The following is a 27,962-nucleotide window of genomic DNA, read 5'->3' on the forward strand; positions in this document are numbered from 1 at the left end:
GTGACACTGAGACCTCTGACACTGAGACTGCTGTGTGACACTGAGACCTCTGACACTGAGACTGCTGTGTGACACTGAGACATCTGACACTGAGACTTCTGTGTAACACTGAGACCACTGACACTGAGACTGCTGTGTGACACTGAGACCACTGACACTGAGAGTGCTGTGTGACACTGAGACCGCTGACACTGAGACTTCTGTGTAACACTGAGACCACTGACACTGAGAGTGCTGTGTGACACTGATACTGCTGACACTGAGACTTCTGTGTGACACTGAGACCTCTGACACTGAGACTGCTGTGTGACACTGAGACCTCTGACACTGAGACTGCTGTGTGACACTGAGACCTCTGACAGTGAGACTGCATTGTGACACTGAGACCTCTGACACTGAGACAGCTGTGTGACACTGAGACCTCTGACACTGAGAGTGCTGTGTGACACTGAGACCTCTGACACTGAGACTGCTGTGTGACACTGAGACCTCTGACACTGAGACTGCTGTGTGACACTGAGACCTCTGACACTGAGACTGCTGTGTGACACTGAGACTTCTGACACTGAGAGTGCTGTGTGACACTGAGACCGCTGACACTGAGAGTGCTGTGTGACACTGATACTGCTGACACTGAGACTTCTGTGTGACACTGAGACCTCTGACACTGAGACTGCTGTGTGACACTGAGACATCTGACACTGAGACTGCTGTGTGACACTGAGACCTCTGACACTGAGACTTCTGTGTGACACTGAGACCACTGACACTGAGAGTGCTGTGTGACACTGAGACCTCTGACACTGAGACTTCTGTGTGACACTGAGAGTGCTGTGTGACACTGAGACCTCTGACACTGAGACTGCTGTGTTACACTGAGACCTCTGACACTGAGAGTGCTGTGTGACACTGAGACCGCTGACACTGAGAGTGCTGTGTGACACTGATACTGCTGACACTGAGACTTCTGTGTGACACTGAGACCTCTGACACTGAGACTGCAGTGTGACACTGAGACCTCTGACACTGAGACTGCTGTGTGACACTGAGACTGCTGTGTGACCCTGAGACCTCTGACACTGAGACTGATGTGTAACACTGAGACCTCTGACACTGAGACCTCTGACACTGAGACTGCAGTGTGACACTGAGACCTCTGACACTGAGACTGCTGTGTGACACTGAGACCTCTGACACTTAGACTTCTGTGTGACACTGAGACCACTGACACTGAGACTGCTGTGTGACACTGAGACCTCTGACACTGAGACTTCTGACACTGAGACCTCTGACACTGAGACTGCTGTGTGACACTGATACTTCTGACACTGAGACCTCTGACACTGAGACTGCTGTGTGACACTGATACTTCTGACACTGAGACCTCTGACACTGAGACTGCTGTGTGACACTGATACTTCTGACACTGAGACTTCTGACACTGAGACTTCTGACACTGCTGTGTGACACTGAGACATCTGACACTGAGACTTCTGTGTGACACTGAGACCACTGACACTGATAGTGCTGTGTGACACTGAGACCGCTGACACTGAGAGTGCTCTGTGACACTGAGACCGCTGACACTGAGACTGCTGTGTGACACTGAGACCTCTGAGACTGAGACTTCTGTGTGACACTGAGACCTCTGACACTGAGACTGCTGTGTGACACTGAGACCTCTGACACTGAGACTGCTGTGTGACACTGATACTTCTGACACTGAGACCTCTGACACTGAGACTTCTGACACTGGGACTGCTGTGTGACACTGAGACTTCTGACACTGAGAGTGCTGTGTGACACCGAGACCACTGACACCGAGACTGCTGTGTGACACTGAGACCGCTGACACTGAGAGTGCTGTGTGACACTGATACCGCTGACACTGAGACTGCTGTGTGACACTGAGACCGCTGACACTGAGACTGCTGTGTGACATTGAGACCTCTGACACTGAGACTTCTGTGTGACACTGAGACCTCTGACACTGAGACCTCTGACACTGAGACTGATGTGTAACACTGAGACCTCTGACACTGAGACTGCTGTGTGACACTGATACTTCTGACACTGAGACTTCTGACACTGAGACTTCTGACACTGAGAGTGCTGTGTGACACAGACTTCTGACACTGAGACCGCTGACACTGAGACTGCTGTGTGACACTGAGACTTCTGACACTGAGACTTCTAACACTGAGACTTCTAACACTGAGACTGCTGTGTGACACAGACTTCTGACACTGAGACCTCTGACACTGAGACTTCTGACACTGAGACTTCTAACACTGAGGCTGCTGTGTGACACTGATACTTCTGACACTGAGACCTCTGATCTGAGACTGCTGTGTGACACTGAGACTGCTGTGTGACACTGATACTTCTGACAATGAGACTTCTGACACTGCTGTGTGACACTGAGACTTCTGTGTGACACTGAGACCACTGACACTGATAGTGCTGTGTGACACTGAGACCTCTGAGACCGAGACTTCTGTGTGACACTGAGACCTCTGACACTGAGACTGCTGTGTGACACTGAGCCCGCTGACACTGAGAGTGCTGTGTGACACTGAGACCTCTGAGACCGAGACTTCTGTGTGACACTGAGACCTCTGACACTGAGACTGCTGTGTGACACTGAGACATCTGACACTGATACCTCTGACATTGAGACTGCTGTGTGACACTGAGACCTCTGACACTGAGACTGCTGTGTGACACTGATACTTCTGACACTGAGACCTCTGACACTGAGACTTCTGACACTGAGAGTGCTGTGTGACACCGAGACCACTGACACCGAGACTGCTGTGTGACACTGAGACCGCTGACACTGAGAGTGCTGTGTGACACTGATACCGCTGACATTGAGACTGCTGTGTGACACTGAGACCTCTGACACTGAGACTTCTGTGTGACACTGAGACCTCTGACACTGAGACTGCTGTGTGACACTGAGACCTCTGACACTGAGACTTCTGACACTGAGAGTGCTGTGTGACACAGACGTCTGACACTGAGAGTGCTGTGTGACACAGACTTCTGACACTGAGACCGCTGACACTGAGACTGCTGTGTGACACTGAGACTTCTAACACTGAGACTTCTAACACTGAGACTGCTTTGTGACACAGACTTCTGACACTGAGACCTCTGACACTGAGGCTTCTGTGTGACACTGAGACCGCTGTTATTGAGACCTCTGACACTGAGGCTTCTGTGCGACACTGAGACCTCTGACACTGAGACCACTGACACTGAGACTGCTGTGTGACACTGAGACCGCTGACACTGAGACTGCTGTGTGACACTGAGACCTCTGATACTGAGACCTCTGACACTGAGACCTCTGACACTGAGACTGCTGTATGACACTGAGACCTCTGACACTGAGACCTCTGACACTGAGACTGCTGTATGACACTGAGACCTCTGACACTGAGACCTCTGACACTGAGACTGCTGTATGACACTGAGACCTCTGACACTGAGACCGCTGACACTCAGATTGCTGTTTGGCACTGATACTTCTGACACAGATCTCTGACACTGAGACTGGTCCTATTCAGAGTTGTCAGGCTGCAAGTGCACAAGAGCCCCAGAAGGTCAGAGGTAATTAATCAGCTGTGACTGGCGGGGAGTGTGTGCCTGGCACCTGCTGCCATCCCTAATGTCACTTAAACTGCAATTCACACATAACCCCCAGGGGGAGAAAGACAGATGGGACCACCGAGAGGGAGGAGGGGGCGTCTATCTATATCTATCTATCTATCTATCTATCTATCTATCTATCTATCTATCTATTATCTATCATCTATCTATCCATCTATCTATCTATCTATCTATCTATCCATCTATCTATCATCTATCTATCTATCTATCTATCTATCTATCTATCTATCTATCATCTATCTATCTATCTATCTATCTATCTATCTATCCATCTAATATCTATCTATCTATCTATCTATCTATCTATTATCTATCTATCTATCTATCTATCTATCTATCTATCTATCTATCTATCTATTATCTATCTATCTATCTATCTATCAATCATCTATCTATTGTGCTCTATTTCTCATATCTCTCGCTATCTAATATATCAGGGCAGCACAGTGGCTAAGTGGTTAGCACTTCCGCCTGGCAGTACTAGGGTCATTGGTTCAAATCCCAACCACAGCACCACCTGCCTGGAGTTTGCATGTTCTCCCTGTGCCTGCGTGGGTTTCCTCCCAGCACTCCGGTTTCCTCCCACACTCCAAAGACATGCTGGTAGGTGAATTGGCTCCTGTCTAAATTGGCCCTTATATGTGTATGTATGAATGTGAGTTAGGGACCTTAGATTGTACACCCCTTGAGGGTTAGGGACTGATGTGAATGTACAATATATATGTAAAGTGCTGTGTAAATTGATGGCGCTATATAAGTACCTGAAATAAATAAATGTTTCTCTCTCTATTTTCTCCCTTCTATTTCATTTCTTTCTAACACCTTATTGGATTTCTCTTCTCTCTTCTCCATTCTTTTCTTTCTTTCCTTTCTTTCGCTCTCTCTTTTCTTCTCTGTCTTTGTAATTTTTTGTTCCTCTCACACCTAACCTATCTCCTCCAATGAAATTTGCCATATATGCATTTTATCTGACCTATGTCTATTCTTTCACTCTTTTTCCTTGTCTTTGTCTTTGGAAGATATGTGATGGGTGAATAATCTCTCCTTCTGACATGTGGGTGGGATGTCTTCTCTCTCTCTCCCCTTCACACGCCCTGCCAGCTATGAAGCTAGCATTACCAGCTCAGAGCCGGCGGCACTAGGACCGGGGGCTGCTGAGCCCATCTCCTTTGTCCTCCAGCTGATCCAGCGCCGGCTCTGCTCCAGCTGCTGCTCCTCTGTATGTATCTCTGCGTTCACTAATATCTATGTCTGTCTGTATGTATCTCTGCATTCACTATTATCTATATCTGTCTGTATGTATCTCTGCGTTCACTATTATCTATGTCTGTCTGTATGTATCACTGCGTTCATTATTATCAATGTATGTCTGTATGTATCACTGCGTTCATTATTATCAATGTATGTCTGTATGTATCTCTGCGTTCATTATTATCAATGTATGTCTGTATGTATCACTGCGTTCATTATTATCAATGTATGTCTGTATGTATCACTGCGTTCATTATTATCAATGTATGTCTGTATGTATCACTGCGTTCATTATTATCAATGTATGTCTGTATGTATCACTGCGTTCATTATTATCTATGTATGTCTGTAATGTATATATGTGTATGTATATATACTGTATGTCTGTATGTATCTCTGCGTTCACTATTATCTATGTATGTCTGTATCTCTGCATTCACTATTATCTAAGTCTGTCTGTATGTATCACTGCGTTCATTATTATCAATGTATGTCTGTATGTATCACTGCGTTCATTATTATCAATGTATGTCTGTATGTATCTCTGCGTTCACTATTATCAATGTATGTCTGTATGTATTACTGCGTTCATTATTATCTATGTATGTCTGTATGTATCTCTGCGTTCACTATTATCAATGTATGTCTGTATGTATCACTGCGTTCATTATTATCTATGTATGTCTGTATGTATCACTGCGTTCATTATTATCTATGTATGTCTGTATGTATCACTGCGTTCATTATTATCTATGTATGTCTGTATGTATCACTGCGTTCACTATTATCAATGTATGTCTGTATGTATCACTGCGTTCATTATTATCTATGTATGTCTGTATGTATCACTGCGTTCATTATTATCTATGTATGTCTGTATGTATCACTGCGTTCATTATTATCTATGTATGTCTGTATGTATCACTGCGTTCACTATTATCAATGTATGTCTGTATGTATCACTATTATCTATGTCTGCCTGTATGTGTCATTGCATGCATTATTATCTATGTCTGTCTGTATGTCTGTATCATTGCATTCACTATTATGTACTGTATGTTTGTATCATGGAGTTCACTAGTACCTGTCTGTATCACTGCATAAATAATCTGTATGTATTATCTGTTATGTTTGTGTGTGTATCATTCCATACATTATCTGTGTATGTATCACACAAAGTATTGTCTACATTTGTGCAGGCATTGTCTAGTCTGTCTAGGACTGTACGTAGCTTTCTTCTCATTGTATCCGTTCAGTTTTGGACATTTTGTACTTTTATATTACAGCTGTCTGTGTTATTCCTATGTATAGACCTGTACGGTGTACAATGTCATTTTATGTCTTTTATTATTTTATATGTCTATTCGGATATGTCTATAAATGTCTGGTCACAGGAATTTTTTAAGTGAAACAAATGTACAGATCACATATTTACAATGCATGCATGTTCTGTGCCCTCCTGCCAAACAAGTATACACGTGTCTATGTGTGTGATCATGTTTGTAGACTTTATGTATTACTGGATGTACAATGAATATCTATCTACCTATCTATTTATCTAGATCTTCATGTTCTGAGCTCTCCTATGTATTGGTATTATAATACAGGATTTATGTAGCAGCAATGGTTTGTGCAGCACTTTGCAGTATAAAGTCAGACAGTACAGAACATTTACAGTACGATTTAGTATGAGTAAGGTACGAGGGGCCTGGGCATGAGAGCTTACAATCTAATGACAAAATCGTCACCTGCCTGTATATATACTGTATGTCTGTGTGTATATATACTGTATGTCTGGGTATATATATACTGTATGTCTGGGTATAGATACTGTATGTCTGGGTATATATATACTGTATGTCTGGGTATATATATACTGTATGTCTGGGTGTATATATACTGTATGTCTGGGTATATATACTGTATGTCTGGGTGTGTATATACTGTATGTCTGGGTATATATATACTGTATGTCTGGGTGTATATATACTGTATGTCTGGGTATATATACTGTATGTCTGGGTATATATATACTGTATGTCTGGGTGTATATACTGTATGTCTGGGTATATATATACTGTATGTCTGGGTACATATACTGTATGTCTGGGTGTGTATATACTGTATGTCTGGGTATATATACTGTATGTCTGGGTATATATATACTGTATGTCTGGGTGTATATATACTGTATGTCTGGGTATATATACTGTATGTCTGGGTGTGTATATACTGTATGTCTGGGTATATATACTGTATGTCTGGGTATATATATACTGTATGTCTGGGTGTATATACTGTATGTCTGGGTATATATATACTGTATGTCTGGGTGTATATACTGTATGTCTGTGTATATATATACTGTATGTCTGGGTGTATATACTGTATGTCTGTGTATATATATACTGTATGTCTGGGTGTATATACTGTATGTCTGTGTATATATATACTGTATGTCTGGGTGTATATACTGTATGTCTGTGTATATATACTGTATGTCTGGGTGTATATATACTGTATGTCTGGGTATATATACTGTATGTCTGGGTGTATATATACTGTATGTCTGGGTATATATACTGTATGTCTGGGTATATATATACTGTATGTCTGGGTGTATATACTGTATGTCTGTGTATATATATACTGTATGTCTGGGTGTATATATAATGTATGTCTGGGTATATATACTGTATGTCTGGGTATAGATACTGTATGTCTGGGTGTATATATACTGTATGTCTGGGTACATATACTGTATGTCTGTGTGTATATATACTGTATGTCTGTGTGTATATATACTGTATGTCTGGGTGTATATACTGTATGTCTGGGTATATATACTGTATGTCTGTGTGTATAGATACTGTATGTCTGTGTATATATTCTGTATGTCTGGGTATAATTACTGTATGTCTGGGTATATATACTGTATGTCTGGGTATATATACTGTATGTCTCTGTGTATATACTGTATGTCTGTGTGTATAGATACTGTATGTCTGTGTATATATACTGTATGTCTCTGTGTATATACTGTATGTCTGTGTGTATAGATACTGTATGTCTGGGTATATATACTGTATGTCTGGGTATAGATACTGTATGTCTGGGTGTATATACTGTATGTCTGGGTGTATATACTGTATGTCTGGGTGTAAATATACTGTATGTCGGGGTATATATACTGTATGTCTGGGTACATATACTGTATGTCTGTGTGTATATACTGTATGTCTGGGTGTATATACTGTATGTCTGGGTATATATACTGCATGTCTGTGTGTATATACTGTATGTCTGTGTATATATACTGTATGTATGGGTATATATACTGTATGTCTGGGTGTATAGATACTGTATGTCTGGGTATATATACTGTATGTCTGGGTATAGATACTGTATGTCTGGGTATAGATACTGTATGTCTGGGTGTATATACTGTATGTCGGGGTATATATACTGTATGTCTGGGTGTATATACTGTATGTCGGGGTATATATACTGTATGTCTGGGTGTATATACTGTATGTCGGGGTATATATACTGTATGTCTGGGTGTATATACTGTATGTCGGGGTGTATATACTGTATGTCTGGGTGTATATACTGTATGTCTGGGTGTATATACTGTATGTCTGGGTGTATATACTGTATGTCGGGGTATACTTGTTGCTAACCTATATCTCTTCTACGATGTACTTAAAGTGTCAGTTCACCTGTTTACAAGCAAAATGAAAAAGTGAACTAACACAGTACACCCCCCCCCCCCCCCCCCCCCGCTATTGCAGCCCACAGTCACACCATGCATTGTTTCCATGTAGCCCCCTCCTAGTCAGGTGCTCAGTTTGTACACTTAGGTGTATAGGTAGCTGTGTTTCTCTGCTCACCAGAGAGGCTGTCAGGTAAATCCAGAGTGGTATTCTATATAACAGAGGGCTGTGATGGATTAGTCAGGTCTGCTCATGCTGTCATGCTGCTCTGGTGCTGTTGAAGTTTGTCTGAGTTCTGCCTGCCTTTAGGAAGCTATGAGAGCCTTCCAGAACATGGGAAGGGGAAAGGAAAATGAACAGCATGAATATGGATACAGCCCTGGCCAATTACAGGGGCAGTTGGCCCCATTGCATGATGGGAGTGGTATTTATATTGCACTGAGACTGCTGTATGACACTGAGACTTCTGACACTGAGACTGCTGTATGACACTGAGACTTCTGACACTGAGACCTCTGACACTGAGACTGCTGTGTGACACTGAGACTTCTGACACCGAGACTGCTGTGTGACACTGAGACCTCTGACACTGAGACCTCTGACACTGAGACCTCTGACACTGAGACTGCTGTATGACACTGAGACTTCTGACACTGAGACCTCTGACACTGAGACTGCTGTGTGACACTGAGACCTCTGACACTGAGACTGCTGTGTGACACTGAGACCTCTGACACTGAGACCTCTGACACTGAGACTTCTGACACTGAGACCTCTGACACTGAGACTTCTGACACTGAGACTGCTGTGTGACACTGAGACTTCTGACACTGAGACTGCTGTGTGACACTGAGATTTCTGACACCGAGACTGCTGTGTGACACTGAGATCTCTGACACTGAGACTGCTGTGTGACACTGAGATCTCTGACACTGAGACTTCTGACACTGAGACTGCTGTGTGACACTGAGACTTCTGACACTGAGGTCTCTGACACTGAGACTTCTGACACTGAGACTTCTGACACTGAGATTTCTCACACTGTGACTGTTGTGTGACACTGAGACCGCTGACACTGAGACTGCTGTGTGACACTGAGACTTCTGACACTGAGACTTCTGACACTGAGTCCTCTGACACTGAGACTGCGTTGTGACACTTAGACTGCTGACACTGAGACCGCTGACACTGAGACTGCTGTGTGACACTGAGATTTCTGACACTGAGTCCTCTGACACTGAGACTGCATTGTGACACTGAGACTGCTGACACTGAGACTGCTGTTTGACACTGAAACTTCTGACACTAAGACTGCTGTTTGACACTGAGACCGCTGAGACTGCTGTGTGACGCTGAGACCTCTGACACTGAGACTGCTGTGTGACACTGAAACTTCTGACACTGAGACTGCTGTGTAACTCTGAGATCGCTGACACTGAGACTGCTGTGTGACACTGAGACCTCTGACACTGAGACTGCTGTGTGACACCAAGGATGCTGACACTGAGAATGCTGTGTGACACTGAGACCTGACATTGAGATTGTTGTGTGACACTGAGACCTGACACTGAGACTGCTGTGTGACACCGAGACCTCTGAGACTGCTTTGTGACATTGAGACCTCTGACACTGAGACTGCTGTGTGACATTGAGACCTCTGACACTGAGACCTCTGACACTGAGACTGCTGTGTGACCTTGAGACCTCTGACACTGAGATTGCTGTGTGACACTTGAGACCTCTGACACTAGGACTGCTGTGTGACACCAAGACCTCTGACACTGAGACTGCTGTGAGACAATGAGACCTGACATTGAGACTGCTGTGTGACACCGAGACCTCTGAGACAGCTGTGTGACACTGAGACCTCTGACACTGAGACTGCTGTGTGGCACTGAGACCTCTGACACTGAGACTGCTGTGTGACACCGAGACCTCTGACACTGAGACTGCTGTGTGACACTGAGACCTCTGACACTGAGACTGCTGTGTGAGACTGAGACCTCTGACACTGAGACCTCTGACACTGAGACTGCTGTGTGAGACTGAGACCTCTGACACTGAGACCTCTGACACTGAGACTGCTGTGTGAGACTTTTTTGCAGCCTCTAAACGCTCCTCTCCTAATACTCCTGTAAATGCCTGTATGCATGGACACAGAGGTTGGAGGTTGGGGGTTGAAGGCAGAGGTGTGTTTACAGGCTGAACAAAAAGTTAAACACCTGTAAAAGCGGCATTTTCTTTTTAAGCTCAGTGTGCGTGGGGCCTAAAAGTGGACAATGCCTGCTCGGTCTTTGCCAGGATGGCTTCTTGTAGTCTCTGCCCGGGGTGCATGTGACAGGGTGACAATGCAGGAGCATAGCTGGGAGACCTTGTCCTGTGTCGCCCGGTCTTCTTCCAGGTTCAGGATCTTAGATCATCCTGATTGGTTGTGCTGGGATTCATTCATCCAAGCAAATGTTGAAACTGTACAGTGAGCTGCGCATGCACAACTTGGTGTTCACTGTCAAAAAGATTGCTAACAGGCAGGTAAGAATCCATTTCTTTTTTGCAAATGAGACTTATTAGGGGTTATTTACTAAAACTGAAGCGTCTGTACATGGCAGCCAATCAGCTTCCGCTTCATCTTGTTCAGTTCAGCTTTGACAATAAAACCTGAAAGCTGATTGGCTTCTATGCTGAGCTGCACCACATTTTGCACTCTCCAGTTTTAGTAAATCTCTCCCTAGGTCTATATGCTCCAGCAAAGGCAAGCTGCCCCTGGCTATAGTCAAACAAGTATGCACTCATCAACACTACTTTTTGGGGAAGATAGAAAAAACTTAGTAGAATGTTTTATATTTTTTAGGAAGAAGCTGACACCTGCAGAGACAGTCCCTGGTGAGCAATAATTTGTTTTGCTAGCCTCAGTTGTAGCCACTGAGCTATCATGCTGCTAAGGCCCCAATATACACGGGACGTTTCTAAACGATGGAAACTGACTGCTGGAAAACGTAGGTTTAGTCGCGTTTGCATACCGCGTTTATGTGCGTTTGCATTTAGAAGCGTTTTTTAAAGACAGGAGAACCTCCCAAATGCCCAGAATGCACTGAAAAGTGGTAAATTATTAACTATTTCTGACTGTTTCAGAGAAATAGAGAGAGTGGAAGCAGAGACAGCAGTATGTGTTGAGATTAGTTTGGGTGTGAGTCGCTCATTAACATTTCTTTTGTTTCCAAGGGTGGGAAAGGTGTCTGGTGGAGGAGTCATTAAGGTCACCTGGCAGGGGGTCTTCATGAGGAATTGGAGGTGTGAATGGTCATTAACATATCTTTTGTTTCCAAGGGTGGGAGAGGTCTGAGGTGTGAATTGGTCATTACAATGTGTGACAAGCTTGGTAGGAACATCCTGTGTTCAGTGTTTTGTCCATCTGAGCAGCTTGAAAACTCTTTGCATGCATTTTTCATGATGAAAAAAGGCTCTGGACAGCATCGGGAACTGGAAGAGTTAAAACTATTTTGACCACAAACGCTTGTAAACGCGATTTGCCGCGTTTACAAGCGTTTTGCATTTGAAACGCTGATAAAATCGATGTCTGAACGCAAGTTTGTTGCGTTCAAAAAACCGACTGTAAACTCAACTGCCTGTAAATGATGATGTGTACATGGACACATAGGAAAACATTAGGGAGAGTTCAGGGGCTGCTGAAAAAAACGCTGAACAGCTCCTAAATGTGATCAGCTTTAGTGTACATGAGCCCCAATAGGATTTTGGTGCATTGCTGCTCCTTATCTCCCTGCATTGATGCTATTGCGTGTTATTCTGTTGTATCTGCAGGTCTCAGAGTCCTGGCCATGATGTGTGGCCCCTGGTTTGTTCTTCTCCTGCTGGCCGTACCAGGAAGCAGCTCAGCTGTCAGTGAAATCCGTAACTGTGCAGATGCTGCCCGAGAGCTGAGGGAGAGAGGTCTGGGAGGCATCCCTGGTGTCAGGACACCAATATCTGGTACGTCTGCATGGTACACAGTATACTCTGCTAAATGTTATCTATTTCATGCCTGTTTGGTGCATCTGCATGGCTGACACTTTAGGGCGAAACTGCAGCCAAAAGCTTTTCCTTTAGTTTTGGGTAAATTGGAGAAAGCTTAATACCCCTGTAGGATTTTAATGCCACATGTGTGAGTGAGGTGCTGGTTTTAACGTATCAAAGTGTTGAAGAAAGTGAATCAAATTCACAGAGGGCACAATAGTGTGGCTGCTCTGTGCACAGACAGGGTACCCCTAGGTGGGAGATCCAACGTTTGGGATCCGTGTGTGTCCATTGGAAGTGCCAATGCAAAGAGGTGAATCCAAATTTTTTTTAAATAATGGTGTTAATTCACAAGACAATATGAAACAGCCAGCGCATTCCAGAGGTACAAAAACACTAACAATAATATATAAAGCCATTTATAACTCTGCCCCAAATTACATCACCGATCTTATTCATTCCCTGGTTATCTCTCACCTTGACTATTGTAACTCCCTCCTCATTGGCCGACCTCATCGCAGACTATCCCCTCTTCAGTCTATCATGAATGCTGCTGCCAGATTCATCCACCTTACTAACCGTTCTGTATCTGCCACCCCTCTCTGCCAATCCCTCCACTTGCCTCCCTTCAGTGTCCTCCACCCCTCTCTGCCAATCCCTCCACTGGCCTCCACTCAGTGTCCTCCACCCCTCTCTGCCACTCCCTCCACTGGCCTTCACTCAGCGTCCTCCACCCCTCTCTGCCAACCCCTCCACTGGCCTCCACTGAGTGTCCTCCACCCCTCTCTGCCAATCCCTCCACTGGCCTCCACTCAGTGTCCTCCACCCCTCTCTGCCAATCCCTCCACTGGCCTCCACTCAGTGTCCTCCACCCCTCTCTGCCACTCCCTCCACTGGCCTCCACTCAGTGTCCTCCACCCCTTTCTGCCAATCCCTCCACTGGCCTCCCTTCAGTGTCCTCCACCCCTCTCTGCCAATCCCTCCACTGGCCTCCACTCAGTGTCCTCCATCCCTCTCTGCCAATCCCTCCACTGGCCTCCACTCAGTGTCCTCCACCCCTCTCTGCCAATCCCTCCACTGGCCTCCACACAGTGTCCTCTACCCCTCTCTGCCAACCCCTCCACTGGCCTCCACTCAGTGTCCTCCACCCCTCTCTGCCACTCCCTCCACTGGCCTTCACTCAGCGTCCTCCACCCCTCTCTGCCAACCCCTCCACTGGCCTCCACTGAGTGTCCTCCACCCCTCTCTGCCAATCCCTCCACTGGCCTCCACTCAGTGTCCTCCACCCCTCTCTGCCAATCCCTCCACTGGCCTCCACTCAGTGTCCTCCACCCCTCTCTGCCAATCCCTCCACTGGCCTCCACTCAGTGTCCTCCACCCCTCTCTGCCACTCCCTCCACTGGCCTCCACTCAGTGTCCTCCACCCCTCTCTGCCAATCCCTCCACTGGCCTCCACTCAGTGTCCTCCACCCCTGTCTGCCAATCTCTCCACTCAGTGTCCTCCACCCCTCTCTGTCAATCCCTCCACTGGCCTCCACTCAGTGTCCTCCACCCCTCTCTGCCAATCTCTCCACTGGCCTCCGCTCAGTGTCCTCCACCCCTCTCTGCCAATCCCTCCACTGGCCTCCGCTCAGTGTCCTCCACCCCTCTCTGCCAATCCCTCCACTAGCCTCCGCTCAGTGTCCTCTACCCCTCTCTGCCAATCCCTCCACTGGCCTCCACTCAGTGTCCTCTACCCCTCTCTGCCAATCCCTCCACTGGCCTCCGCTCAGTGTCCTCCACCCCTCTCTGCCAATCTCTCCACTGGCCTCCACTCAGTGTCCTCCATCCCTCTCTGCCAATCCCTCCACTGGCCTCCACTCAGTGTCCTCCATCCCTCTCTGCCAATCCCTCCACTGGCCTCCACTCAGTGTCCTCCACCCCTCTCTGCCAATCCAAGTGTGAACAGCGCTCAACGGCGCTGAAAACCATATTATGAAGCAATCTCATGTATAAAACGTCAAAGGTGCATATAGTGACATGAGTGACAAAGTCAATCTATCCAATGGTAGTAATGCATGGTGAGAAATCCGTGACTCCTGCGGCTGTGAGAATGGATGTGGATTACACTAACCGTCCATGTGAGCTGTGCAGAGTGTAGTCACTGCTTAGGGGCACCTCCCTAACGCGTTTCGTGTTAATACACTTTTTCAAAGTGTTATTTTTTTTCAGATCTTACTTCATTTTCAGGTTCTCGTCTCCATTTTCAACCATGACAGCTGGTTAGCAGTTCATCCTTGCAGTGCCCACCCAGAATGATTTTGTTTGGAGTAGACTTTTAACTGGTATTGATCCACACTGGCACAGATGGACCTGATTTACATAGGCAGCTGTGAAGAGGACCAAACTAAGAGTGGAACAGCTGCCCATTGCAAACAACCTTTTTTCCATCTGTCAGATAAATGAATCCAATTGGATACTATGGATGCTTACATCTCTAATTTTGTATTTGTTTCTTCTTCCAGATATGGTACATTATATCTGTTTGCAAATTTTATTTTGTTGCCACAGGTGGGAATACACGATTAGAAAAATCGACCAATTGGTCATCCGACAACCGAGAGGCGTTTGTTCGTTGGTTGAAATCATGGCCCACATTAAACAATCCAAAAAAAAATTGTTCGTCGGGCAATACGTAGTGTTGACGTCTTCCGTACAAGTGGAAGTGATGCGGTGTGCGTGTGACCTTGTAGCCACGCCCTTCCGGCCAGAACGAGCGATATACAGAACAATTCCCAGCAATGAGTATAATATCGTTTATTACATGACCTATATACAGAAATAGTGATACATAAAATATAATCTGCAGAATTCTGGTTTCATTATTTCATTGGGCCGATCTACTTTTAACATTTGGATTTTTCGTTCGTGTTTACAAGGATTCCTTGGACATAAACATCCGGGTCATCTTCTGTTTCCGCTCATGTGTGATCGCGCTTGATAGGTTGTTTTCATACGACTGTCATACCACCGCATAGAAAATCGGTCGTTCGTATGCGAAACGACAACATTTTTCACTGTTGTTCAACCGGATTTTTTCGTTCACAGTATCGTTACCGGTTAAAACATCCTACTCATCAACAAAGAGAAAATCGTTCGATCAGGGGTTCCGCTAAATTTATCGGACGATTTTCTTATCGTATTTGTATTTTTGTTTCCTAGGAGAGCACCTGAGAATATGCCCCCAGGAGTACACGTGTTGCCCAAGTGAGACGGAACAAAGACTGAGTGACGAGAGCGTGAGAGATCTGGCCCGTATCGTGAACGACAGCGTCAGTTACCCAATGGGGGTATTAACGGGGGCGAGAAGAAGATTCCAGGGTGAGTGTTTATTGTAAGCTCCCAAGATCAGGCCCTCCTATCCCTCTTGTATTGGACTGTATTGTTGCTGTATTGTCTCTCGTTATATTGTAAAGTGCTGAGCAAACTGTTGGCTCTATGTAAATCCTGTATAATAATAATAATATATAAACCCTGTATAATAATAATAATATATAAATCCTGTATAATAATAATAATATATAAATCCTATATAATAATAATAATATATAAATCCTGTATAATAATGATAATAATAATATTATATAAATCCTGTATAATAATAATATATAAATCCTGTATAATAATGATAATAATAATAATATATAAATCCTATATAATAATAATAATAATATATAAATCCTGTATAATAATAATATATAAATCCTGTATAATAATGATAATAATAATAATATATAAATCCCGTATAATAATAATAATATATAAATCCTGTATAATAATAATATATAAATCCTGTATAATAATCATAATATATAAATCCTGTATAATAATAATAATATATAAATCCTGTATAATAATAATATATAAATCCTGTGTAATAATCATAATATATAAATCCTGTATAATAATAATAATATATAAATCCTGTATAATAATAATATATAAATCCTGTATTATAATAATAATAATAATAATAATAATATATAAATCCTGTATAATAATAATAATAATAATATATAAATCCTGTATAATAATCATAATAATATATAAATCCTGTATAATAATAATAATAATGATTTTTTTTTTTTTTCGTTCTATAGCATTATCGAAAAAAATGGTATATTCTTGGTTAAATTTTTAATTTAGGTTGAGACGGGACAGAGAGGATAAATGCTGGTAGCTACTGCTGAACTACTTATAAAACTGCAAGTTGCCTGACTGTCTCTGACTTTTAAATTTTCTGAGATTCTAAGCTGGAACAAGCATGCAGGTTAAAGTCAGAGAGACGTTTCCTAGATACACAGAATATAACTGGATACTAACATTTATAGGTAAAGTTGATCCAGGGAATATCTGATTGCCTCTCGGGGGATCAGGAAGGAATTTTTTCCCCTGCAGGAGCAAATTGGATTGTGTTTTGTTGGGTTTTTTTGCCTTCCTCTGGAAACTGTGGGTATAGGATTATAACTTTTTTTTTTCTATGGTTGAACTGGATGGACTTTTGTCTTTTATCAGCCAGACTAACTATGTAAGTTAAAATTCGCGATGACCATATTTTTTCCAGGTTTTTGCCTCAGGATTAGAACATTGGGGCCCTTTCACATGGGCAGTTTGCATTCTGATCAGCAGGCAATCCACTCACAGATCCTCTGCTGATCAGAGCAGAGTTGGTAGATGACAGGTCTGTGTCCACCAGGGGCGGACAGACCATTTCGAAACTAGGGCACTGCACGTGGGCCCCGTGAGATGCCCCTGGTACCTTTTTCATAGGCTTTTTTGAGTTTGGGCAAGGACACAGGGGCCCCATGATCCCCTATTGCCCGGGGGCCCCATGAGTTGTCAGTCCGCCCCTGGTGTCCACTCAGTTTCTGCAGAGCGGAAACGGACAAACCCTGCTCTGCGGGCAGCCAGGCAGACAGAGAGACTCCGCTGCTCGTTTACCCCTGGCTGCCTCCGAACCAGTCTGCCCTAATGGAAGAGAACACAGTCCTCCTCTATTTTTTTTTTTCTTTTTAGCGGGCCTGTGGTAGCAAGTGTAAATCGGTACAAGTCTGTTTACACCGGCTTGTCCATAGGAATGCATGGACCCAGGGGCATCCCTAGTGTTGGTGTCACCCGGTGTGATAACACTTGGCGACACCCTCTTCGACGATCCCTGCAGAATGGATCGGATCTGCGGATTGAGCATAATGGATCGGAGTCTGATCCATTATGCTCCCCAATCCGCACATCGGATCCATCCTGCGGGGATCGTCAGCATGCAACCTATACGGGGTGACACTGAACCCGCTCCACGAAAAGGTAAGTTGTAAAGAAAGCCGACGATCCCCGCAGGATATAAATACCACCAAAATAATTTTTCTGTCTCAAAAAAATGCTAAAAAATTCATATGGGTACAGTGTTGCATGACTGCGCAATTGTCATTCAAAGTGTGATAGCACTGAAAGCTGAAAATTGGACTGGACAGGAAGAGGGTAAAAGTGTCCGGACTGGAAGTGGTTAATCATGTCCCTGTACAGTATTTATGCCTTTAAAGTGCACTTTATAAAGAGTTTTGAACAGATAAAACTTTTTTTTTACTTTTTTCTGACCATCTGGAACGGATTAATTGATTTTCAATGCATTTACGAATTAATTTTGAATCACGTCCCTGTACAGTATTTATGCCTTTAAAGTGCACTTTATAAAGAATTTTGAACAGATAAGACTTTTTTTTTAACTTTTTTCTGACCTCCGGAACGATTAATTGGTTTTCAGTGCATTCCTATGGGAAACCGCATTTCGGTTTACAAATTTTTCACAATAAGAAAAGCCCCGCAGAACGAATTAAATTCATAAACCGAGGTACGCCTATACTTCCCAGGCTCCTACAAAAAAAATAGTAAATACACATTTTTTTTACCTGCAAAAAAATGTGCATTTATTATTTTTTTTAGAAAGTTGAACTTAAGGATAACACCACTTTTGCGGGAAACAAATAGCAAATAAAAAAAATATACCAATAATATACCGTATAAAATTGCGACGCAAGTCATATTGTAATCGAATGTTATTAAATAGGACCTTTTCTTTTTAATCTGTAGTGCTGCAATTTTCTGTAAACTGCAATGCAATATGGCTGCCTGGAGGCATTCTGTACACAGAAGGTGTACGGTACGCCCCCCCCAGAAATGTTATTTTCTGCTTGTGTGATTGGCTCACTGATTTTCCCAGACATCTGCACTAAGATACATGTCAGATTTTAGGCACCTTGCAACAAAAGTTTAATTTTTGGTGAACCACTCCCAATGGGAAATCACATGTAAAGGGATGCAGACCCTGCAGTTTTCCTCGTTAGAACCCTGCAAGTGTATCAGCGGATTGATAATTATAAAATCCCATACAGTCTCTGCACACGGACACAAACAGACAGCTTCTTCTTCAGAATAACAAAAGGTAGGAATCTGCAACAAAATTTTGGTAAAATCCTTGCAATGTACATAGATCACCCAGAGGGGAAGGTTTTTTTTAATCAACAAAACTGAAGTTACTCTTTATATGTGTGTGATCAATGCCTGCGCAATAAATATAACACATGTTCTGCTTTTGTGTTGCAGAGTTCTTCCTCGCACTCCTTGACTCTTCTGAGCATTCCCTCTCCACCATGTTTGTACTTTCCTATGGACGCCTGTACTCCCAGAATGCCGTTCTCTTCAGTACTCTCTTCTCGGAGCTGCGTGCATTCTACATGGGTGGAGGAGCCCCCAGATTGGCCGAAGCGCTCTCCGAATTTTGGGTCGGACTGTTGGAGCGCATGCTCCGTCTCCTGCTTCCTCATTACGAGCTGAGTGCCGACTACATGGAGTGTGCTGTGCGCAGAGCTGACGAGCTGAGCCCTTTTGGTGAAACGCCAAGAAGACTTCGACTGCAGGTCTGATAGCTTCCTGATTGTACAGAAATGACATAATGCTGATGCAGTCTTATTAGTTGGATGCATGCATTTTGTTCAAGTCAGAATGCCCCTTGCAGCTCATGTTAGAACTGCAGCACAATTTAGCAGATAAATGGTATAAAGCATCCTTTCTCAGACAGGTGTCTAGGGGGTTCCATGAGCAATGAGCAACCTTTACTTCTCAGTCAAATTACCACTGACATGAATGATGTCTATAGCTATCTGCAAAGGGGGCATTTTTCCCACTGACCACCAAAGTATGGAGAAGTTTTCCCACTGATTACCGATATAAGGGCATTCTTCCCACTGACCACCAATGTAGGAAGCATTTTTCCCACTGACCACCAATGTAAGGAGTATACTTCTCACTTATCGCCAGTGTAAGAAGCATTTTTCCCACTGATCACCAATGTAAGAAGCATTTTTCCCACTGACTGCCAGTGTAAGAAGCATTTTTCCCACTGATCGCCAATGTAAGGAGCATTCTTCCCACTGACTGCCAGTGTAAGAAGCATTTTCCCACTGACCGCCAATGTAGGGAGCATTCTACCCACTGATCACCAATGTAAGGGGCATTCTTCCTACTGATCACCAATGTAAGAGGCATTCTTCCCACTGACCACTAATGTAAGAAGCATTTTTCCCAATGACCATTAATGTAAGGAACATTCTTCCCACTGACCTCCAGTGTAAGGAGCATTCTTCCCACTGACCATCAATGTAGGGAGCATTCTTCCCACTGACCATCAATGTAAGGAGCATTCTTCGCACTGACCACTAATGTAAGAAGCATTTTTCCAAATGGCCGCCAATGTAAGGAGCATTCTTCCCACTGACTGCCAGTGTAAGAAGCATTTTTCCCACTGACCGCCAGTGCAAGGAGCATTCTTCCCACTGACCACCAATGTAAGGGGCATTCTTCCCACTGACCACCTATGTAGGAAGCATTTTTCTCACTGACCACCAATGTAAGGGGCATTCTTTCCATTGACCACCAATGTAAGGAGCGTTCTTTCCATTGACCACCAATGTAAGGAGCGTTCTTTCCATTGACCACCAATGTAAGGAGTGTTCTTTCCGCTGACCTGCAATGTAGGAAGCATTTTTCCCACTGACTACCAATATAAGGGACATTCTTCCCACTGACCAAATGGGGATTCTTCCTACTGACCACCAATGTAGGAAGTATTCTTCCCACTGACCACCAATATAAGGAGCATTCTTCCCACTGACCACCAATATAAGGAGCATTCTTCCCACTGACCACCAATGTAAGGAGGCATTCTTCCCACTAACCACCAATGTAAGGAGGCATTCTTCCCACTGACCACCAATGTAAGGAGCATTCTTCCCACTGATCACCAATGTAAGGGACATTCTTCCCACTGATCATCAATGTAAGGGGCATTCTTCCCACTGATCACCAATGTAAGGGACATTCTTCCCACTGACCACCAATGTATTGGAGATTCTTCCCACTGACCACCAATGTAAGGGACATTCTTCCCACTGACCACCAATGTAAGGAACATTCTTCCCACTGATCACCAATGTAAGGGACATTCTTCCCACTGACCACCAATGTAAGGGACATTCTTCCCACTGATCACCAATGTAAGGGACATTCTTCCCACTGACCACCAATGTAAGGGACATTCTTCCCACTGACCACCATAATGTAATGTGGGTTTTGGATATAGTTACTATTGTCAGGGGTTCCCTGAGACATGAACGTTTTTTTCAAGGGTTCTTCCATGTTAAAAAGGTTAGGACTGGCATAAAGTGTGTTGTGCTGCTGATATGGATTTGATATGCCAACCATTGTTCACTACACAAAAGAATCGAGGACACCCTACAACAGGATGATAAATGATACTTTATTTTTTTTTTATACATCAATATTTTAGTTAATTAAAAAACATTTATATAAAACTGAAGCAGAAACAGTACAAAGTAAGGATAAATACAAGCTATTATGACAGGCATACAGGGTGACAGACATACAGGGTGACAGGCATACAGAGTGACAGGCATACAGAGTGACAGGCATACAGAGTGAAAGGCATACAGACTGACAGACATACAGGGTGACAGGCATACAGAGTGACAGGCATACAGAGTGACAGACATACAGGGTGACAGACATACAGGGTGACAGGCATACAGAGTGAAAGGCATACAGAGTGACAGACATACAGGGTGACAGGCATACAGAGTGACAGGCATACAGAGTGACAGACATACAGGGTGACAGACATACAGGGTGACAGGCATACAGAGGGACAGGCATACAGAGTGACAGACATACAGGGTGACAGGCATACAGAGTGACAGGCATACAGAGTGACAGACATACAGGCTTACAGGCATACAGACATACAGAGAGACAGACATACAGACATACAGGGTGACAGGCATACAGGGTGACAGGCATACAGGCTTACAGGCATACAGACATACAGAGAGACAGACATACAGAGTGACAGACATACAGGGTGACAGGCATACAGGGTGACAGGCATACAGGCTTACAGGCATACAGACATACAGGGTGACAGGCATACAGACATACAGAGTGACAGACATACAGGGTGACAGGCATACAGACATACAGAGTGACAGACATACAGTGTGACAGACATACAGGATGACAGAGATACAGGGTGACAGATACAGGGTGACAGGCATACAGACATACAGGGTGACAGACATACAGGGTGACAGACATACAGACATACAGAGTGACAGACATACAGAGTGACAGATATACAGACATACAGTGTGACAGATATACAGACATACAGAGTGACAGACATACAGACATACAGGGTGACAGACATACAGACATACAGAGTGACAGACATACAGACATACAGAGTGACAGACATACAGGGTGACAGACATACAGACATACAGAGTGACAGACATACAGACATACAGAGTGACAGACATACAGGGTGACAGACATACAGACATACAGACTGACAGACATACAGAGTGACAGACATACAGACATACAGAGTGACAGGCATACAGAGTGACAGACATACAGAGTGACAGACATACAGACATACAAGGTGACAGACATACAGACATACAAGGTGACAGACATACAGAGTGACAGGCATACAGGGTGACAGACATACAGACATACAAGGTGACAGACATACAGAGTGACAGGCATACAGGGGGACAGACATACAGACATACAGAATGGGGCAAACTGTCAACTGTGACAAAGTCACTGAGAATATATCCATTCTATGTAGGTAATGCCACTGATAGGTGACAGCTCAGGGTCCTAGAAATGGACAGGCCACGGCTGGTGATTACAGATTTTAGGCATGTTAAGTTGTCATTACGTCTGATAAGTGTCTTCATGTGTATTGTCATATTCTAGAAAAGCCGTGTTTTGCTGGAGATTTTGTGTCATTGTTTGGATCCTTTGGTTTTTCAGATAACACGGGCATTGGGAGCGGCTAGAACACTGGTGCAAGGCTTGGCCACGGGAAGTGACATCGTCAACAGAGCTGCCAAGGTACAGCAGTACACCTGTAAGGGGATGCAATGACACAGACTGCAGGGGGGACACACACAGTAGTCAATGTTTGCACCCCCCCAACATAGGCACATACGAATAAAATCTGAGTCTATTCATGCACTGACAGAAGGGGGCTATGAGTCTGTCCTCCTCCTGCTGGGTGATACAGACAGAAGGAGATATGAGTCTGTCCTCCTCCTGCAGGGTGATACAGACAGAAGGGGGCTATGAGTCTGTCCTCCTCCTGCAGGGTGATATAGATAGAAGGGGGCTATGAGTCTGTCCTCCTCCTGCAGGGTGATACAGACAGAAGGGGGCTATGAGTCTGTCCTCCTCCTGCAGGGTGATACAGACAGAAGGGGGCTATGAGTCTGTCCTCCTCCTGCAGGGTGATACAGAAGGGGGCTATGAGTCTGTCCTCCTCCTGCAGGGTGATACAGACAGAAGGGGGCTATGAGTCTGTCCTCCTCCTGCAGGGTGATACAGACAGAAGGGGGCTATAAGTCTGTCCTCCTCCTGCAGGGTGATACAGACAGAAGGGGGCTATGAGTCTGTCCTCCTCCTGCAGGGTGATACAGACAGAAGGGGGCTATGAGTCTGTCCTCCTCTTGCCGGGTGATACAGACAGAAGGGGGCTATGAGTCTGTCCTCCTCCTGCAGGGTGATACAGACAGAAGGGGGCTATGAGTCTGTCCTCCTCCTGCAGGGTGATAGAGACAGAAGGGGGCTATGAGTCTGTCCTCCTCCTGCAGGGTGATACAGACAGAAGGGGGCTATGAGTCTGTCCTCCTCCTGCAGGGTGATACAGACAGAAGGGGGCTATGAGTCTGTCCTCCTCCTGCAGGGTGATACAGACAGAAGGGGCTATGAGTCTGTCCTCCTCCTGCAGGGTGATACAGACAGAAGGGGGCTATGAGTCTGTCCTCCTCCTGCAGGGTGATACAGACAGAAGGAGATATGAGTCTGTCCTCCTCCTGCAGGGTGATACAGAAGGGGGCTATGAGTCTGTCCTCCTCCTGCAGGGTGATACAGAAGGGGGCTATGAGTCTGTCCTCCTCCTGCAGGCTGATACAGACAGAAGGGGGCTATGAGTCTGTCCTCTCCTGCAGGGTGATACAGACAGAAGGAGATATAAGTCTGTCCTCCTCCTGCAGGGTGATACAGAAGGGGGCTATGAGTCTGTCCTCCTCCTGCAGGGTGATACAGAAGGGGGCTATGAGTCTGTCCTCCTCCTGCAGGCTGATACAGACAGAAGGGGGCTATGAGTCTGTCCTCCTCCTGCAGGGTGATACAGACAGAAGGGGGCTATGAGTCTGTCCTCCTCCTGCAGGGTGATACAGACAGAAGGGGGCTATGAGTCTGTCCTCTCCTGCAGGGTGATACAGACAGAAGGGGGGCCATCATCCTGTAAGAGGGTGGCTACGTTCGTTCTCCATGGTTCCACTGTATGTAGGAATGTAGCCACTCTCTCATACTTTCTCCCAAGATAGACTATGGGACAGTGTGCATGGAGCAGTGTACATGACTGCAACTAACGTACATTGATCTTTCAAAACAAACAGAATTTAGGGGGGAAAAAGGAGAGCTTATGGAGAACGATACAAGGAAGCAAAAAAACACCTAAAGAAAAAGTTTCAAGAAAAATAGATTACAGGGCCATTAGGTGGTGGATCTGTATAGATTATTTTGGGGAAACAAGAATATTGGTTATTGTATTACTTTAGGTACACTAACCGAAATGGGAAGGAAATTCATGATTCTTGAATGATTAGTGGATGATTTGTATATTTCCTTGGAGTTAGTCTTTAGGTTTTAAGGAACTTGTACTAAACTAGTTGTGTGGCTGCCGATATTTTCTGAATTTCCTGGCATAGAAAAAAGTATTAGAAGTGGAAATCAGACTTCCTGATCTGCACAGTTGCTCCTGATCCGTGACTCAGATAGTATCAGTGAATTGTCCGGGGATCCAGGAAACCAGCAGTTCCCGAAGGAGGTCAGCAATGATTTCCTTTAAAGCGGAGCTCCTCTCACCTGTCAAAAAATAAAAGTCAGCAGCTACAAAAACTGTGGCTGCTGACTTTTAAAAAACAGCCACTTACCTGTCCCTCGGCCCCGCGGTGTGTCCCCCGCAGCTCTTTTCACCGGCTGTTCTGTATTCCAGGAGGCTGGCATCTTCAGTGTGGGCACCCGGCTGTGATGGCTTGCGGCTTTACAGCTGGATACCCACTGCGCATGCGCGAGAAGCTCTGCACTTCATGAATGGTCCTGTAGTCTTCTGGGACCTGTCACATGTCCCAAAAGACTACAGGGAGGGAGGGGGGAGGACACCTAGGCGATCGGACCAAAAGTGGGAGTGGGTACCTGTCAAATTCGGGTACCTGCTCCCCCCCACCCCCCAAAGGAGCCAATCCTTAATCGGGAGCTGGGGAGCAGTCCTTAAAGCGGAACTTCCCCTTTTGGGTGGAGCTCCGCTTTAAAGTAAAATTCCAGGCTATTGGCTAACTAAGCTTAAAGGATAAGTTCACCTTTTGGAACATGTTACATGTTCCACCCATATTTGGGATGGAATATGTAACGTGTTCCACCCATATTTGGGATGGAATATGTAACGTGTTCCACCCATATTTGGGATGGAATATGTAACGTGTTCCACCCATATTTAGGATGGAATATGTAACGCGTTCCACCCATACTTAGGATGGAATATGTAACGCGTTCCACCCATACTTAGGATTGAAATGTGTAACGCGTTCCACCCATATTTAGGATGGTATATGTATCGCATTCCACCCATACATAGGATGGAATATGTAACGCGTTCCACCCATATTTAGGATGGTATATGTAACGCGTTCCACCCATATTTAGGATGGAATATGTAACGCGTTCCACCCATATTTAGGATGGAATATGTAACGCGTTCCACCCATATTTAGGATGGAATATGTAACGCGTTCCACCCATATTTAGGATGGAATATGTAACGCGTTCCACCCATAATTAGGATGCAATATGTAACGCGTTCCACCCATACTTAGGAGGAATATGTAACGCGTTCCACCCCTATTTAGGATGGAATATGTAACGCGTTCCACCCATATTTAGGATGGAATATGTAACGCGTTCCACCCATATTTAGGATGGAATATGTAACGCGTTCCACCCATATTTAGGATGGAATATGTAACGCGTTCCACCCATAATTAGGATGCAATATGTAACGCGTTCCACCCATACTTAGGAGGAATATGTAACGCGTTCCACCCCTCACTTAGGAGGAATATGTAACGCGTTCCACCCATACTTAGGATGGAATATGTAACGCGTTCCACCCATACTTAGGATGGAATATGTAACGCGTTCCACCCATACTTAGGATGGAATATGTAACGCGTTCCACCCATACTTAGGATGGAATATGTAACGCGTTCCACCCATAATTAGGATGCAATATGTAACGCGTTCCACCCATAATTAGGATGCAATATGTAACGCGTTCCACCCATACTTAGGATGGAATATGGGACGCGTTCCACCCATATTTCGGATGGAATAAGTAATGTGTTCCATCTCTTGATGCCGCTGGCTCCAATCCCTCTCTCATGGTGACAGTGGGCAGGATATCTTCTCCCCGCAGCTCTGTCCACACTGCCGCATCATTCATTCACAGAATCCTGTGGATTAATGAACTACAACTACCATCATCCATTGCGGCTGACAGTTTGTAGTTCTGAATGGACTGCAAGGGTGCTGATGAGTGCTCTCCTAGTTCATTGACAAGCCCTGCAGCTGGTAAACAGTCAGCCCATATAAAATTACGAGTTGAAAGTTGCAGAGCTTCTCTGCAGGAGCCTGAGATTTCACCGCTGATCCACTGATCTTGGGGGTAATGCTTTGAATTCTCCTCAGGGAAATAAAAAAAATTAAATGCACTTTTTTTTCTTAGAAAAATATACATATTTATAATTTTTTCCAAAAGGTGAACATATCCTTTAACCCCTTGGCGTCGGCGCCTCCCAGCCCTTTAAGGGTTCCAGAAGCCAGGAGGCGGGCAGGGTTTTAGGGTCATGTGACCGCCGTGATTCGCTGTCACGGCGGTTACATGATTGTGAAAGGTCCCGATCGCAAGAGGAGATTGGGACCTTCCCGTGAGTACCGAATGTGTGCGTGTGGTAGGTGTCACCCGGTATGGGCCGCACCCCCCGCACTTGCCTAGGGACGCCACTGCACCTGTGTAATAATTCCTAGTCTTCTTGGTTCATTTACTACTATTACTTCTCTGTGCTCAGGCTGTGCCACCTCCTGACTGTCTCCGAGCTGCCATGCGCATGTGGTATTGCCCACTCTGTCGGGGTTATACATCCCTCCTGCCCTGCCACGGACTTTGCCTCAATGTCTTGAAAGGCTGCCTCGCACACCAGGCGGACATGGATGCGGACTGGAACAGTTTGATAGGTTTGTGTCCTTCATAACTTCCTATTTTAATGGCAATAGTTTTCTGTTATTTTAGTTGTTTTAACATGCATCTTTATGTAACAAGGTAACTCCATTCATGATCTGTCATCCTCAGCGGTGGACTGACAACTCATGGGGCCCCCAGGCAATAGGAGATCATGGGGCCCCTGTGTCCTCGTCCACACTCAAACCACACCCAGAAAAGCCTATGAAAGGTACCAGGGGCATCTCATGGGGCCCCCTACTGACCCCGGGCCCTCGGGCAGTGCCCGGGTTCCCAATTGGTCAGTCCGTGTCAAGGTCCTACCTTTTCCCAGAAGTTATGTTACTCCATGTGCTGGC

The 27,962-nt window shown here is 44.9% G+C and overlaps 1 protein-coding gene across 1 annotated transcript in view; it reads left to right on the forward strand.

The window, feature by feature from the left end:
• Nucleotides 1–4,801: 4,801 nt before the first annotated feature.
• GPC2 (glypican 2) overlaps nt 4,802–27,962 on the forward strand; it is a 45,156-nt gene continuing 21,995 nt past the window's right edge. The window contains exons 1-6 of the mRNA XM_089663228.1: nt 4,802–4,897; nt 12,462–12,629; nt 15,855–16,013; nt 19,290–19,603; nt 23,082–23,162; nt 27,455–27,620. Of these exons, the coding sequence (XP_089519354.1) occupies nt 12,479–12,629; nt 15,855–16,013; nt 19,290–19,603; nt 23,082–23,162; nt 27,455–27,620 (871 nt within the window). The 5' untranslated portion in view covers nt 4,802–4,897; nt 12,462–12,478. The remainder of the gene's footprint in view (nt 4,898–12,461; nt 12,630–15,854; nt 16,014–19,289; nt 19,604–23,081; nt 23,163–27,454; nt 27,621–27,962) is intronic.

This window comes from Staurois parvus, unplaced genomic scaffold (genome assembly GCF_062004578.1).
Source record: "Staurois parvus isolate SC_StPar_1 unplaced genomic scaffold, SC_StPar_1.0 ptg001642l, whole genome shotgun sequence".
In the NCBI taxonomy this organism is placed as follows: Eukaryota; Metazoa; Chordata; class Amphibia; order Anura; family Ranidae; genus Staurois; species Staurois parvus.